Source organism: Scyliorhinus torazame, chromosome 10 (assembly GCF_047496885.1).
Source record: "Scyliorhinus torazame isolate Kashiwa2021f chromosome 10, sScyTor2.1, whole genome shotgun sequence".
In the NCBI taxonomy this organism is placed as follows: Eukaryota; Metazoa; Chordata; class Chondrichthyes; order Carcharhiniformes; family Scyliorhinidae; genus Scyliorhinus; species Scyliorhinus torazame.
The window spans coordinates 84,297,275-84,314,994 of NC_092716.1; the positions used below are offsets into that span (position 1 = coordinate 84,297,275).

Consider the following 17,720-nt stretch of genomic DNA (forward strand, 5'->3'; position numbering starts at 1 on the left):
TTGATGGTGCAAATGGGATATCCTGCAAAGGGTGCAGGGCTCTATGAGGTGTCCTTTCGAGATCATTCAGAGACTAGGTGCAGGCATCAGCACAATGGAAGTTACAGACAGAAGGAATGAGGATGAAAACACTTTTGGCCGATCTGTATATCACAACAATGACAGGATTGGGGTAGCAATAATAGACAAATGAACCCCAAATGCCCAAGGAACAGTTAACAGATGTGACTCAAAATACCATTATGCAATAATCAGGAGATTTGAAGCGATACATTCCAAAGTTGAAGATGATGTTAACGATCAGTCTGATGGAAATGTACTCGCCCAAAGAAGCTTTAGTCTGTATTAGTCATAAATCTGTTTTATTGAACCATACGAGATTATGGTTGTACATTGACAACGTGTGGCACAGCTTGGTTGAAATGTTATTTTGATTCACTCAGTAGTAAATATCGAAGTAAGGTTAGAGTATGAAGGTTCTATTGGTTTTTAGTTCAGGGATGACAACACATTTGAGGTCACTAAAATGACTTCCTGCAAATAGCTGAGGCAAGCCACTTTACACTTTATTAGTACTTATATAGTCTCTAGTGAGATACCCTTGCCGAACAAGCCTTCCATGAAAAAGGCACAAATCACAGGGGCAAGGAAAGCAGAGTATACTGCGATTGCAATTGCTGACCATGCTCTGCACCCTGTGGATGTGGTTTTGAAGGAGGGGATGGCTCGACGGCCGGCGTGAAGTTTGGATGCGGGGCTGTTAGCGGTACTTTTGTGTAAAGATGGCCACGATGTTGGAGATTATGGAGAGTTCAATAGGAATGGGGAGGTTGGTGTTGTGGAAGCCCTGAAGGTGGTGGTGAGGGAGGCGATTGCATACAAGGTACAGGGGGAAAGGGAAGCGAGGGAAGAACTCCAGCGGTTGGTAGATGAGTTTTTGGAAGTGAATGGGAAGTATTTGGAAGATCCTTTTGGCGAGCAGGAAGCTGTTGCAGGCACAGTTTGACCTGATGTCCACGGGTAAGGCAGCACGGCAGTTGAGACAGGCTAGGGGGGCAGTTTATGAGAATGGGCAGAAGGCCAGCAGGCATGCCAGATGAGACAGCAGATGGCACCCTGGGAAATCATTCAGATACAGGAGAGGGGGTGAGTTGGTTTTGGCCTCAGAAGGTGAATAAGAGTGGTTGAGGGGTTTTACAAAATGTTATACAGCTCGGAACCTCCAGAGGATGATTCGGACGAGGTTGATTTTTATGGAGGGGTTGGAGTGTCCAAGGGTGGTGGAGGAGGACTGGGAGGGAAGAGCTGCTGGGGCAAAGGAAGTCATGAAGGTAATTGGAAATATGCAGACGGGAAAGGCACCGGGACAGGATGGGTTCCCGGTGGGATTTTTATAAAAAGTTCACGGACAGGTTGGTCCAGCGGCAGGGAGAAGCATTTGAGGATGTGGTGGCTCAGGGAGTGCTCCCAGAAACGATGAGTCAGCCCTCCATTTCACTCCTTTTGAATAAAGAGAAGGACCCGGTGGAATGTGGGTCATACCGACCAATCTCATGTTGAACATGGTCGCAAAGATTTTAGCAAAAGGTGTTGCCGCTCAGGTTGGAGGGGTGTCTCCCGCATGTCATCAGGGAGGATCAGATGGGATTCGTGAAGGGTAGGCAATTGTTTTCCAATGTACTGTTGAATGTGGTGCTGTCGCAGGCAGAGGGGGATGAGCAGGAAGTGATTGTGGTGTTGGATGCAGGGGTATCTGTTTGCGGTGCTGGAGTGATTCGGGATAGGGCCGAAGTTTGTGTTGTGGGTTAAGTTGTTGTACCAGGAGACACAGACTAATGTCCGGACAAATAATGTAAGCTCAGGCTACTGCGTCTCCGTATGCTAACGGCCTGTTGCTGTACGTCACGGATCTGGTCCTGATGATGGGGGTCATAATGGGGATAATATAGTGGTTCGGAGCTTTTTCCGGGTATAAACTGAATTGGGACGAAAGTTCTGACTAATATGGGGGCTTTGTTGTTCAGGCTGACAAACTCACATTTCAGGTGGCAAGGGATTGAGTGCAGCTTCGGAAGTTAAATTTTACAAGCTTGGTGAGCAGGGTGAATGTAACCGGTGAAGATGAATATCTTGCCACTGTTTCAATGCCTTCCGGTACTTCTAACAAAGGCGTTCTTTGTTGGGGTGGAAAGCATGATTTTGTCATCTACATGGGCTGGGAAGGTGGCGAGGATACGAAGGGTGATCCTACAGAGGGACCGGCAGTCAAGGGAGTTGGGGCTGCCGAACCTGCTTTACTATTATTGGGTGGCGAATGCGGAAAAGGTGTTGGGTTGATGGTGGTGGGGGTTGGTGTGTGTGTGGCGGGGGGGGGGGGGGGGGGGCATTGTGGGTGCTGGTGACAGCCCTGGTCTCTTTCTCCCAGAGGAAGTTTTCGGGGAACACAGCGGTGATGTCTATGCTAAAAATATAGAGGCAATTACGGTCGCACTTTAAAGCAAGGAAAAGATCGAGGATGATACCGATCAGGGACAACCATATGTTTGAGCTGGCGAGGGTGGATGCTAAGGTTAAGGGGATGGGAGGATAAGGGAGCGGCAGTAATGGGAGATTTGTTCCTGGAGGGGCAGTTTGCGAGTTTGGGGGAGTGAGTGGAGAAGTACGGGCTCGCGCAGTTGGAAAGCGTTCAGGTACTTGCAAGGGGAAGTGGAGTAGGGGGTGTGCTGTGAGGCCTTACGGAGGGTGAATGCCACGTCATCGTGTGCAAGGCTCGGGCTCATACAGGCTTAAAGTCTTCTGGTTGTGCCACCCGCATTGTTGGAGGAGAGGGTGCTGTCGCTGGCCAGGTTGGAGGAGGGTAACACTTCAGGCATCTGTGGGAGGCTGCTGGCAGAGGATGGCGCCTCATTGGAGAAGATTAAGGCAAAATGGGAGGAGGAACTAGGGGATGAAGTGCAGGAGGGGTGTGTTTGAGGCTTTACGAAGGGTGAACGCCACATCATAGTGTGCGAGGCTTGGGCTCATACAACTGAAGGTGGTGAATAGGGCATACTTAACAAGGGCACAGAAGGGTTGGGTGTATGGGGGGATAAGTGGAGAAGATAAGTGCGAATGATGTGAGAGTGGCCCAGCAAATCACATACATATGTTCCAGGCAGGTCCTAAGTTAACAAACCTTTGAGGTTCTTTCTTCGGCACCTTGTCGGTGATCTTAGGCAGGTGTCACGTGAGAGTACCTTTAAGAAATGGGTGTTTAAGAAATGTATCTTTAAGAAATGGGTGTTTATCAGTGATGTCAGAGTGTGGGTGCAGCTGAGCTGTCTGTCAGCTTTTTAACTTTCGTTTTAGGCTGTTTCCTGCAGGGTGTGTTTTAATTAGTTTCGTTTTCAGAGCTGGATAGCTGCAGTCACAGCCAGAAGGGGTATTAGTCTCTCTCTGTAATTGAAAAACTGTAAATCGATTGACGATTTAAAACTAATAACTGCTCTCAGTAGTGACTTTAACCTGATGTGCTTCTGTTAAAAGTTCTTTTTCAAGTCTTATGGATGTTAAAAGGACAGCTTAAGGATTACTGAGTGTTGTATTCTTTGGGGGTTGTATTTGAATTAATGGTTGGTAAGATGTTCACTGTATGTTTTAAAAAGGTTAACTTGAGTTAATAGAATAAACATTGTTTTGCTTTAAAAAATACTTTTCCATTTCTGCTTTACCACACCTGTAGAGTGGGCTGTGTGCTCCCCATACCACAATCTATTAAAAGTTGTGGGTCAGATGAACTCCATGATACACTTTGGGGTTCTCTAAACCCTGGCCAATAATACAGGGAGCTGCAGCCTGGTTCCCGAGAGGCCATATTTGGGGTGTCAGAGTTGCCAGAGTTGCAGGCGGAAGCGGAGGCAGATGTTTTAGCCTTCGCCTCGGGTTCTGCTGGAGTGGAGGTTAACTTCTCCACCCAGTGCCTCGGTATGGCTGGGGACCTCCTGGAATTTTTGTATTTGGAAAAAGTTAAATACACACTGAGGGGTCGATTGGGTGGTTCTATATAAGATGGCAACCATTTGTTATGTATTTTAAAAAGCTTGTCACTGTTGGGGCTGCTCTTGTTTTTGTGTTATGTTTTTGTATTTGTTTGTAAATTAAAGATATTCAATAAAAATATTTCCCCCCCAAAAAAAATCTTAACTAATCAACCAAAATGCTAATTAACAACTACCTTGGCATGAATGGTCCAGACAGAATTCACTTCAGGTGTTTTTTTTTGTGATGGGGGGTCGGCCTTATCAACTGGTCACACAGGACAGGGCCATCATATCCAAAGGACAACTGCCTAGAGCGGACACTCTGGTGATAGAGTCAGTGAATAGAGGGGTGTGACTATTTTAGGGAGAAACAGAAGTAATATGACCAGGAAATTTTGGTGGCTGCCAGCAAATTAAAAGGCAAATTAACAAGAGAGACAAAATAAAGAGTTAAATGCTTGGAAGGAATTTGGAGTCGACTCAGACAGCTAACCTTATCATATAGATAGACGTGCAAGGCAAAAGTCATCCCAGTAGGGACTTGTAAGGCTAAAAAAGTGCGACTAGTGGCTCAGGGTTTTGAAGAGTGACTTGATATCAAGATTTTAGAATGGACTGCCCCACAGTGGGAAAAGAAATCCTGACAGTTTTCTTAGCTCTCTTGACCACATATTCTTGTCAATCGATATAAAAGCCACATTTTGGCATGGAAAGAAAATTCAGAGAGAATTGTTTCCAAAACAGCCTAAAGAGGCAAGCGAGGGAGAAAGCAAGTTGTGGAAATTGAACAAATGCATTTATGGAATGAATGAGGCGTCGAGGGTATATTATTTCTTGGTTAGATTCATCTTGCTGAAAGTAAGCTGCATTCAACTGAAAACAGATCCAGCAATGTTCTACTGGTACCACAAAGGGAAGCTCTTAGGCACCTTTATGATTCGTGTTGATGATTTTCAATGGGGAGGTGCTATGGAATTAGAGCAATCAGTTATAAGTAAGATTAAAGGAGAATTCAAGGTTGGAAGTCAGGCTTTAGTGGGTGGGGGGGGGTCTTTCAATGTATTTAGACATTAAGCAGAATATGTTTGGGGTAAATTGGAAACAACAAACTTATCTATAAAAGTCTTCTTTGTATCTTTTAAAATGTGTCGTCACAGAAAGTTGTTACATCTAAAGAAGAAGCAGAGCAGTTAAGAGGCTTGATGGATAATTGAATTGGCTATGCTCTCAAACAACGCCAGATACCAGTTTATGTATTGGGACTAAGTATTATGAAGAAACACGCTACAGTTGGAGATGTTTTAAGGGAAAATAAAATATTCTAAAAATTAATACAGAGAGATGCGCATCAAGTTTCCAGCCTGGGGGACCCAAAGGCTGTGAAGTTAGTCAATTTTAGTGACACTTGTCATGTCAATCTTCTAGCTGGTGTAGAACTGCTGGCTTTAAATATTTATTTGGTGGGTGAAATGGAAAATGCTGTCATTTGGCCTGGGAAGCTAAGAAAATAAAAAGGCGGTCAAAAATACTTTAGTTGAGGAAAGATTGAGGACGCTAGGACTGTACTCATTGGAGTTTAGAAGGATGAGGGGGCATCTTATTGAAACCTACAGGATACGGAGAGGCCTGGATAGAGTGGACGTGAAGAGGATCTTTCCATTTGTAGGAAAAACTAGAACCAGAGGACACAATCTTAGACTAAAGGAACGATTCTTTAAAACTGAGATAAGGAGTAATTTCTTCAGCCAGAGGGTGGTGAATCTGTGGAACTCTTTATCACAGAAGGCTGTGGAGGCCAAATCACAGAGTGTCTTGAAGACAGAGATAGGTTCTTGATTAATGAGGGGATCAGGGGTTATGGGGAGAAGGCAGGAGAATGGGGATGAGAAACATATCAGCCATGATTGAATGGCGGAGCAGACTCGATGGGCCGAGTGGCCAAATTCTGCTCCAATGACTTATGGTCTTATAGTTGCAGTAACAGTGGCTCTTGTAGAAGAAACAGTTATGGGGTTTTACTTCTCAAATATTTGAGGGGAAATTCTATAAAAAGGGATTTTCTGAGAATAGTTTATCCATTGAATGTTACATCATTAATCGTTCCCTATGGGATAATGTACATTCAACAAAAGGTGTGACTGGAAAAAAAGATAAGGATCGACCTTGCTAGTGGAGAAATGTTAGGAAAAAATAAATCTCCAAGATAAACTGGTTGATGCAGGTCATCAATTGTTTTACAAAATGCTTCCACGAAGTGACTATTGGAGGTCCCAGAAGAGGGATAAATTGCATTATGATGTGGTGTGCAGAATATGGAAAATCGTTTTTCTTTCGTACTCTTTTCTGTGATTTGTTTTGAAGTACTATTTATATTGTAAATTTTGATTTCCAAAAGGGAATTTGTTTACGGTATGTTAATTCAATTAAGGTCAATGGTATACAGTCAGGGGACACTGATTAAGTATCTTGAGCACATAAGCCTGGAGTGCAGAGTCAATCCCAGGAATTACACTTTGGTTTAATTAGATAAGTTTCCTTTGAAAGTTCTGCTTTTGTAATAGTGTCCCTTTATGGGGTTGTCAATTTTATAAAGCATTTGTTTAATTGATATACTTTTTAAAAATGAGTTTAAAGATAGGCTTGTGTGGCTCTGCGGCACAATGGCCAGTGCTTGGACTTCTGGTCAATGGCAGATAAGACATTCACAGATTGTGGATTCGGGTCTCACGGGAGTCAGACTTTTTGATTTTTGTTACAGTGCTCCTTTAAGGGGCTGTTAATTTCTTTTACTGCTGCACTCAAAAGACAATCAAGAGAGGTTTCTTGGACATTGGGCGTTGGTTAAGGAGACAAACATTTGTAATGTTGATTCCTGTAAATAAATTTGTCTTCATAAAAGATTGGTATCTGGCTTCCTACTTCACCATCTGGTTAGCAGAAATTTAATAAATGCTATTATTTAGGCAGATTGCCTATGTGCCCAAGTCTCCGGAAACACCAATGCACATAGAGTTTAAATAACAAATTGCCTGAACTGAAGGGCAGAAATGGATCAGTACTGTACCTGCATTGTTGAGGTGAGAGTTATTAGTTCCATGCCTAGGGCTCATGTTGGGTGATCCAGGGTAGCTATCTTGGGACTTGGGGCTACGGGCACTGAAACAGCGCACTTCACTGTCTGTACCATTCACCATTTCCACAAACTGCCGACACCTACACAAAATTAGCAAAGAGTAATCCCGGAGCAAAACAAAATAACAGACAGCATGAAAGAATCAAAATAAATCGAAAACATCCCAAGAGTGATTTTAAAGTGCCAGCTGTTTACAAATGATGCAGTAGACAATAATGCCAAGGGAACAGAAGTGGTCCTTTGGACGTCCAAGACCACTTGTTGAAACAGGCAGGAAAGCTACATGCACATGAAAATCAGAGTCCTACCCAGGCTAAAGGACCCCATTTGTAATTTTGCAAGTATAAATGAGCAGAACATGCGAGGTGCACAACTATTTTTACCAGGTGGTGAGCAACTTAACTGTTGTTCCAATAAAAGACCGCTAGACTATGCTCTTAAAAACTCTGGCGGATTTTTAAGAAGCCAAAAGACCATAAATGCTCCGCCTGGCCCACCAAGTACTGTTCCATGCTGCTATGCATACCCTATTCCTGCACACTTTACCCCAACCCCTCCAAGCGTTACCATCAATTCCAGCTCCGATCATCCATGGAGTAGCCAGATTTCCCACACTCTGTTCATCAAGCTGCCCTGTTCACACTTAACGGACATTGACCAGCTCAGATTGCATTCTAATGGCCCGAAGTTGTAAATCATTTGTGCCTCCCAGTAAGTCCATCAGGCATGCACCATAGATGTACTTTCAGCAATGAGCCTGCTTTTGGGTGAAACCACAACCTCCACTGGCCACATGCCATCTTCAATCAAATGCATTGCAAATCTGGTGTATGAATGTACTTACTTTAACATGAAGAGCAAGTTTGGGTTACGCTCAAGCAGCCCAGGATATAGTTGCTGTGTTGCTTCTATAGCTTCACCCACTCTCCCTGCTAAAACTAGCTTCTGTATTCCTGAAAGAGAGAAGGCGATGACTGCATTTACTGATTAAGCCCAATTTCATTCTTTCCATTTTTGTTTAAAAATAATATTTTAAAAATATTTTCTTTCTAAAATGTTGGAACATTAGTGACCCCATCCAATCTTGTACTGCAGGAGAAACAGCTTTGTCAGAAACTGCTGTTTGGAAACCATTCCCACTTCAAATGAATTGAGCAATGAAACACAGACTCTTAGAGTAAAAAGGCTTTGTTTAAATCCCAGTTTTCAACTTTCAAACAATTTTAAAGACGTTTGTTTTGCACCAACAATTTCAACTAATTTTAATGAAAAATAGGAAAGTATTTCAAGGTAACTGATTACTTCTGCATTATGGTTAATGGTATTATGGAGGCAAACACAGAAGCTAGTTTGCATACAGCAAGGTATCAAACAGCAGTGATAAATGGCTAGTTAATCTGAGCTGGCTGAGGGCTGAATGATGGTCAGAACACCAAAGAGAACTCCCTACTCGTCCTTAAATACATAGAAATTGAATATTCTGCATCCACCTACAGGAGGAACATAAGAACAAAAGGATGCTACTTAGCCATTTAATGAGATCAAGACTGCATAACTCCATAAACCCACCGTTGCCTTATATGCATTAATATCTTTGGTTAACATATCTCCATCAATCTCAAATTTAAATTTAACAATTGACCTAGCATTAATTGTCATTTGCAGAAGGGAGTTCCAAATCCAACATGCTTAACTTCACACTCTGGCTCAAGTATTTAAAGACTATGTCCCCTAGTCCGAATCTCCTCAACCACTGGAAATAGTTTCTCTAACTACTGTATCGGTTCCACTAAGTATCTTGAAAATCTTTTTAAAACATTTTTTTTAAATTGTTTTTATTCAAAATCTTTCAATAATTTTTACAAGCCACTACAAAAAGAAAACAATGAAAAGAAAACATAACAATAAAACAAAAATCAACTTAACCATTTTTGGGGCATCTGCCCTCTACAAATGAAGTCAGTCCACCAGCCCCCCCCTCCTCCCCCGCTGGTTTGCTGCTGCTGCTGACCTCCACCTAACGTTCCGCGGGAAAGTCAAGGAACGGTTGCCACCACCTGGAGAACCCCTGCAAGGACCGTCGCAAGGCAAACTTTATCCTCTCCAACCTGAGAAATCCCGCCATGTCACTGACCCAAGCCTCTACGCTTGGGAGCTTCGTGTCCCTCCACATTAACAAGAGCCTTCTCCGGGCTACCAAGGAGGCAAAGGCCAGAACTCCAGCCTCTTTCGACTCCAGCACTCCCAGATCGTCTGATACCCCAAATATCGCTATCCCCCAGCTCGGTTTTACCAGAGTGTCCAAGACCTTGGACATAGCCTTCACGAAGCCTTTCCAAAATCCTGTAAGTGCCGGGCATGCCCAGAACATATGGACATGATTTGCTGGGCTCCCTGAACACCTCACACACCTGTCCTCCACCCCAAAGAACTTACTCATTCTCGCCACTTGTCATATGCGCCCGGTGCACCACCTTAAACTGAATCAGGCTAAGCCTGGCACAAGATGAGGAGGAATTGACCCTGCCCAGGGCGTCAGCCCACAGGCCCTCATCTAGCTCCTCCTCCCACTTGCCCTTCAGCTCTTCCACCGAGGCCTCCTCCATCTCCTGATATATTTCCGATATCTTGCCATCCCCTACCCACACGCCCGAGACCACCCTGTCCTGTATACTCCGGGCAGGTAGCAATGGAAATTCCCCCACCTGCTTTTTCACGAACGCCCAAAACTGCATGTACCTCAAAGTATTCCCCGGGGGCAACCCAAATTTCTCCTCCAGCGCCCTCAGACTAGCAAAAGTCCCATCAATAAACAAGTCCCCCATCCTTTTGATACCCGCCCTGTGCCAGCTTAGGTCTATTCTAATACTGTCTATTCTACCCAGAACGAACCTGTGATTGTTCCATATCGGGGTCCAGACTGAGGCCCCTACCTACCCCCTGTGCCGTCTCCACTGCCCCCAGATCCTCAATGTCGCCGCCACCACCGGGCCCGTGGTATACCGCGTCGGTGGAAGCGGTGCCGTTATCAGTGCCCCAAGCTAGTATCTTTACAAGACACCACTTCGAACCATTTCCACGCCGCCCCCTCTCCTTCCATTACGCATTTCTGAATCATAGATACATTCGCTGCCCAATAATAGCTGCAAATGTTCGGCAGCGCCAGCCCCCCCCCCCACCGACTGCGCTCCAAGAACAGTCTCTTAATCCGCGGGGTCTTGTTTGCCCACACAAATCCCGTAATACTCCTATTTACTCGCCTGAAAAAGAACTTGGGGATGAGAATGGGAAGGCACTGGGAGACGAACAAGAACCTGGGGAGGACCGCCATCTTTACGGACTGCACCCTGCCCGCCAGGAAAAGCAGCAGCATGTCCCACCTCTTAAAGTCCTCCTCCATCTGATCCACCAGTCGTGCTAAATGGAGCCTGTGCAGGACCCCCCAGCTCTTAGCCACCTGGATGCCCAAGTAACGAAAGCTCCTCTCCACCATCTTGAGCGGTAGCTCTCCCAATCTCTTTTCCTGGCCCCTCGCATATATCACAAAAAGCTCGCTTTTTCCAACATTCAGCTGATAATACCCCGAAAAGTCTCCAAGAATCTGCATGACCTCGCCCATCCCCTCCACCGGATCTGCAATATACAGGAACAGGTCATCCGCATACAGTGAGACACAATGCTCCCCCCCCCCCCCCCCCCCCGATCCAGCTCCCTCCAGTTTCTGGACTCTCTCAACGCCATGGCCAGCGGCTCGATCGCCAGGGCAAACAGCAGGGGGGACAGGGGGCACCCCTGCCTCGTCCCTCGATGTAATCTAAAGTACCCCGACCGCAGCCGGTTCATCAGCACACTCGCTACCGGGGCCTGATACAACAATTTGAACCATCCTATAAATACCTCTCCAAACCCAAATCTGCCTAACACTTTCCATAGGTACTCTCACTCCATCCGATCAAAGGCTTTCTCCGCATCCATTGCCGCTACCACTGCTGCGTCCCCCCCTCCGAGGGCATCATGATCACATTCAGGAGCCTCCGCACATTCGTATTCAACTGCCTGCCCTTCACAAACCCAGTCTGATCCTCATTAATTACTCCTGGGACACAGTCCTCAATCCTAGTGGCCAAGATCTTGGCCAACAGCTTGGCATCCACATTCAGGAGCGAGATCGGCCTACTGGGGCCGCATTGCAACGGGTCCTTATCTTGCTGGAGGATAAGCGAGATCAGAACCTGCGACATCATCGGGGGAAGGATTCCCTTTTCCTTAGCCTCATTAAAAGTTCTCAACAACAGCGGGCCCAACAGCTCCGAGAATTTCCTACAAAACTCTACGGGTTACCCATCCGGTCCTGGGGCCTTGCCCGCCTGCATACCCCCAACCCCTTAACCAGTTCCTCCATCTCAATCGGGGCCCCCAATCCCTCTACCCACCCCTCCTCCACCTTTGGAACCCTCAGTCGGTCCAGGAACTGCCCCATCCCCTCGCCTCGCCCCCCCCCCGTTCTGACTCGCACAATTTACCATAGAAGTCCTTGAAGACCTCGTTAATCTTTGCCGAGCTCAGCACCGTGTGTCGTCGTCCCCCGCCCCCCCCCCCCAATCTCTAATTCGCCCAATCTCCCTAGCCGCCTCTCTCTTCCGCAGCTGATGCGCCAGCATTCTACTTGCCTTCTCCCCATACTCGTACACTGCTCCCTGTACCTTCCTCAACTGGGCCTTTCCCATGGTAAGCAAGTCAAACTCCTGGAGGCTCCGGTGCTCCTTCAACAACCCCTCCTCGGGGGATTCCGCATACCTCCTTTCCACCCTAAGTATCTCCCCCACCAATCTCTCCCTCTTCTCTCTGTGGGCCCAGATTGAAATTAGCTCCCCCCTGACAACTGCCTTCAGCGCCTCCCAGACCACACTCACCAAAACCTCCCCATTATCATTGGTCTCCACATAGCTTTGGATACACCTCCGAACCTGCCCACAAACCTCCTCGTCCGCCCACATCCATTCGCCACAGCGGGCGTTGGCCTCTCTCCTCTTGACGGGCCCATTCAGGCCTCTCACATCGCCGTCCCCCCCACCACCTCCCAGCCATCTCCCTTTTTAGGCCAGCAACGTGCCCGCGCCTCCCGCACCCTCCAGCCCCCCAGGCGGAGGCTCCCCGCCCCGACTCTCCCATCTAACATCGATTCCCCCTCAGCCAGCACAGCAGCATCCCAGTGCCCCCCGCCCCGCCGAGCATCAGCTTAACCCCCCTACCCTACCCCCCAATTTCACTCCCGTAAGTCAGCTGACTCATGCTGACCCCGGCCGCTCCCGCCTCCACCTCCAATCCCCCTGTGGATTCCCCTTACAAATCTCCAACCCCCCACCCCCTTAAGTGGAGTAGAGAGAGTCACCCCCCCCTACACCCCGTGTGAACCGAGAAGGAAAACAAAACAAAGTACCGCCCCCACCAGCCCCCAGCTTCAGGTGCCACCCCCACTATTTCACGGGAAAAACCGCGCTCCCGGTCTGGGCCGACCCCACCTCCTGCGACGCAGCTCCTCCCAACAGCGACCTTGCCCAAAGTACCGAGAGCCCCAGGCAAAGGGGCCACAAAAACACAAGAAAACGCGGGGAAGACCCCAACCAAACACCGCCTCACCCCCCCCCCCCCCCCCACCAACAACCCCCACAACATACTGCAGTCCATTAACTCGAGTCCAACTTCTCATTCTGGATGAAAGTCCACGCCTCGTCCGGCGTGTCGAAATAGTGGTGTCGGTCCTGATACGTAACCCACAGCCTCGCCGGCTGCAACAGCCCGAACTTCACCCCCTTTCCGTGGAGGACCGGCTTGGCCCGGTTAAATCCCGCACATTTCCAGGGAATATAGCCCTAGTCTGAGTTTGTGTAATCTCTCCTTCGTTAATTAATCCTTAGATTACATGGATCATCCTGGTAAATTTCCAGATTTAGCAGAATGCCCAGAACTGCTCTAATACTCCAGGTGTGATCTAATCCAGGCATTGTCAAACTCGGGGGCACGACCCGCGGGTGGGTTGCGGGCAGGGGTCGGGAGGGTCATGGAGTCGTCCGTCGCGGCGCTCCCGATCGCTCAAATCCGCGCGCAACAGCCGCAGAAGCCGGTTTTTAACTATGCTGGCTGCAAGCGGCCTTCAAACTGGCCACCAACATATAAAAAAATTCGGCCGCACTGCACATGCGTGCCCAATCATCGGTGCGCATGCGCAAAACTATGCGCATCGATGATCGGGCACGCCTGCGCGGTGCGGCTGCATTTCTTCTTTTTTTTTTAAACAAGTTCGGGAGGCCAAATGGACCATTGGGGCCAAAGGGACCCAAAACCATTTCCTCAATTTTTGTCAGCAACATATCGGCCGGCTTGGGCCGCGAAGGTCAGCTAGCGTGGGTCGCGAAGGTCAGCCGGTTAAAAATGGGACCACGGAAAAAAAGTTTGAAAAACACTAATCAGGGCTGTAGCATGATTTTTACCCCATTGTATTCTCGTCCTCTAGATATAAAGACCAACATTCCTTGATTTTGGATTATTTTCTGTACTAGTTCATGGCGTTTTAGTCAGTGCCTGCACCCCAATCGCTTTGGACCCCCACTGTTTCTAGCTTTGCGCCATTTGGAAAATGTTCAAATCTTTTCTAGGTCCAAAGTGGATGTCCTTACATTTGTCTACATTGAAATCCATTTTCCACAGTTTTGCCCATTCACTTAATCTAATATCTTTTAAATGTTATGCTTCCATCATACTGCTTACAATGCCATTATCTTTGTCATGATTACATACATAGAATTTACAGTGCAGGAGGCCGCCATCCGGCCCATCGAGTCTGCACCGGCTCTTGGAAAGAGCATCCTACTTAAGCCCACGTCTCCCCCCTACCCCGTAACCCCACCTAACCTTTTTGGACACTAAGGGACATTTATCATGGCCATTCCACCTAATCTACACATCCTTGGACTGTGGGTGGAAACGGGAGCACCCGGAAGAAACCCAGGCAGACACGGGGGGAGAACGCGCAGACTCCGCACAGACAGTGACCCAAGCCGGGAATCAAACCTGGGACCCTGGAGCTGTGAAGCAACTAACCACTGTGCTGCCCATCGATCTTACAATCCCATCTATCTTTGTCATTGGCAAGCTTGTATATTTGGCATTCATCAAAGTCATTTTTATGTCAAGTAATTGAGGCCCCATAGACTATGTGACATTACAAATACAAATCACACGCTGCTAATTAGAGTAGTGCCAATACCCTTTTCCTGCCACTCAATCAATTTCCTAACCAGATCAATAATTAACCCTCCATTCCTTGGGATCCTTTAGTTCACAACTTCTTATCAGGAGCTTTATCAAATGCTTTCTGGATGTCCATGGAAATAACATCCAGAGATTTTCCCCTGTCCATTACTTCTTCAAAACATTCACCAAGCTCTCCAATCAGGACCTATCCTTTACTGAATTCATGCCGATTCTCTCTGATCAGTTGAAAAATGTCACCATGTCCAGTCACTCTCTCCTTAACCATAGACTATTAAATTCCCATCAGATGTTAGATCAATTCCCTGGTCTCCCAATCTCACTTTTCTTAATCAGATATTCAGTGCCTTAATTTGATGTAGAATATGAAAGACAGCAGCTCTGACAACAAAATATTCCCAAGTACTACACTGAAGTGGCTGCGTGGATTAGGTGCTCAAATCTTAGAATGGCATTGAAACGATAAGCTTCTGACTCAGAATGAAACTGGGTATCACTGAACCAAACTGACACTGGTAGCATAAATTCTTCTTTACCTGTTCAGAGTAGCATGGTGTTTTTAAATAACTCAAGCAGCTGTTTTAAATTGCCACTTCTCAATCCACCTATAGTTATGGAAATAGAAGGCAAGACTGAGTTTTGCGCCTGCAAAAGGCGGACAATATCTCCTGGTTTAGGTTATTAACAAAAAGCAAAGCTATATAACACTCAGAGGCAATTGGAACCAAAATATTGTATTGAAGACACGCTGGTGGGTCAGTTATTCATTGCCCAAAGCAGGAAAACATTATACAAGGCTAAACAGCCATTTTGTGAAGGTTTGTTTTTGGAAGCATGGTAGACTCCATCAGCAGACTCCAAGTGACAGCTCAACTTCATTGTTTAACAGTCCTTGCTGTAGCTTTATTTTGATGTGAATATTTCAAATAGCTCTTTGGTCATACAAGTGCGTAATATTCACAAGGCACCTGCCTATTTAGTTGCTTCCAGCGCATCACTTCACTTTCACCTATTTCATTCTTATAGCCGTATTGTACTTCGTATCCTTTCCCTTTACTAGAAATATAGAAATCAAGTGAAAACATTAAACTCATCTAAAAAGGGTTGGTAAAATCAGCATGATCTGATTATGCTTTCCAATTCCAGGAAGAGAAAACTATTCTATGAGGTTTGCTTTGTGGCAAGACCGATGTAAAGGAGATAGAAAGTTCTTATTGATTCAAACGGTAGAATTTATATTTTCCACCGCTTGATTTTTTTCTCCCCCTTTCACCCAGAACACATTCATGCTATGGTGCGACTCGATGGCCCCTAACAGCCTTCAGTACCTTGCTCAACTGGTCATTCATCATGTAACGTGGAGAAGATTTCCAACTTGCTGCCATGGGGTAGAACTGATATTGCTGTTCAGGTGCTTATTATGGAAACTGGCAAGAGTTCAATTTTTGTTGCTTTTTAGGACAATACTAGTTTTACTCTTGGGTGGCAAGTTGAAAATCTACCCACATAGCAGCAGACTGTTTTACTGTAGAAAACACTACAACAACCATTTTCACTGGAAAACAGGGCCATTGAATATGGATTTTTGGGTGGTCTTGTTCACTTTTGTGTCTGTAGCCCAGAGGTGTACAGGCTGAAGTACCGCTAATGCCACCTTGACTGATATTAGATAATTTAGCCGTTGGAATCTTTTTAATTTGTATGGCTCAGCTCCATACTGGGCAGTGCAGATAGCAACCCAGACAGCAGGGACTTAAAAATAGAAATTTCAAAATGTTACACACATACACATCGCTGCCAGACTTACGCTGCCTGTTTTTGATTGAACTCTGCTCCTCTTGAATGGTCTGCCCTGTTGCTCTGGCAAAGGCAGTTGCTGTTGCACAGTACCCATGATGCACCAGGTAGGACGACACCATGCTATAAAACAAATTCTCACATAATGAGCTAGTTTAAATGTGGTACCAAAGTGATCAGCTAACCCTCTTACATATCATAGGCAAGGAACAGCATTTCTTACTTTTGCATCATCGTCTGCCACTCCCCTAATCTGTCTCCTATGGGAAATCGTTCAATTGTGCCATGAATCTTTGCCCTCCACTCACGCATGTAATCTTCTATGTCAAACACAAATGGCTGCTGCCCAAAGTTGGCATCTACTATCTCGCCTGGTGTTTGAAGTCCCACAGTTGGATACAGATTGGGCTGAAAGACAAAAATATTGTCACTCCTCAATTCAACATTAATACCTCAAATACAAATGTAGTCAGCAAATCAATCAATTTGTCAAAATAATCTTCTGGGTATGAAATTCAACTTCTTCAAAATGCGCGGTAGCGAATTGGCGATTCATTCATTAAACACTCTACATAATTCCATTAACTTTTGCCACAGGCCTTTTTAAATTACATCTACCAAAAAGGAATTTCCCCCCTTCTTTCTCTTTTCTTGTAAATGCTACCAATCAAATAAGGGAACCTGGCCTGCTCATGTCAGGATCCCACTACTTTAGCATGGCAGACACGAGGCAGTAGTTGGGCACCATTTACAAGCATTCTTGCACATGTTCGGCATTTTAAGTAAGTAATTTTAAAATTTAAAAGAATCATTTGCGCAATTATCTTTCTGTTCACACATAAAAGGACATCTTGGAAACACGGTGACAAAGTGACTCTTCAGATGATACAGCAACAACTTGTATTCACAAAGTGCCTTTAAGGTAATAAAATGTCCCAAGACACTTTGCGCAGTAGCATCATAAAGCAAAATTTGACACCAAGTCACATAAAGCTATACATTCCATTGGTGGACTGTTTGGGTTGGCTGCAGGCTCTATAGCTACTTAAATGTAATTTGGGGCAGATGATAATGTATACTCAGTGTATGCAAACTGCATAGACACGAACACATCAACAGCGACTAGACTTCAGTTAATTAAGCTTTTGTTTCAAAATATCAAACCAGCCAATGCCATCCCCACTAACAAGAATCATTGGTAAAGTATCAGGGCTTGATACAGAAATCAACAACTTTCAAACGCTGCGAAGTTTTTTTCTGCTGAAGAATTCCAATTCCTTGTAGCGAGCATACATTATCTGCAAGACCTCAAAAGTCTAAGTTCGCTTCCCAGCTAACTCAGTGTAAACTGAGCCATACAAGACAAGGAAACTCCAATGACTTTGCGGAATCGAATGACGGAATTCCAACGACTGTTAGTCCGAGTATCTGCTAAGAGCGTGGTGGCAGAGCAAAAGGGACATCAACTCGGGCTTCAGCTCAACACCATCAGGTGAAAT

General features: G+C 45.8%; 1 protein-coding gene across 3 annotated transcripts in view; it reads right to left on the reverse strand.

The window, feature by feature from the left end:
- ranbp10 (RAN binding protein 10) overlaps positions 1 to 17,720 on the reverse strand; it is a 217,261-nt gene that overhangs the window by 40,632 nt on the left and 158,909 nt on the right. For 2 of the 3 annotated variants that reach the window (XM_072518333.1, XM_072518331.1), the window contains exons 6-9: positions 16,445 to 16,629; positions 16,232 to 16,371; positions 7,997 to 8,105; positions 7,084 to 7,232 (exon numbers count right to left, since the gene is read on the reverse strand). In XM_072518333.1, the coding sequence (XP_072374434.1) occupies positions 7,084 to 7,232; positions 7,997 to 8,105; positions 16,232 to 16,371; positions 16,445 to 16,629 (583 nt within the window). The remainder of the gene's footprint in view (positions 1 to 7,083; positions 7,233 to 7,996; positions 8,106 to 16,231; positions 16,372 to 16,444; positions 16,630 to 17,720) is intronic. The other variant, XM_072518332.1, reaches the window with a different exon arrangement.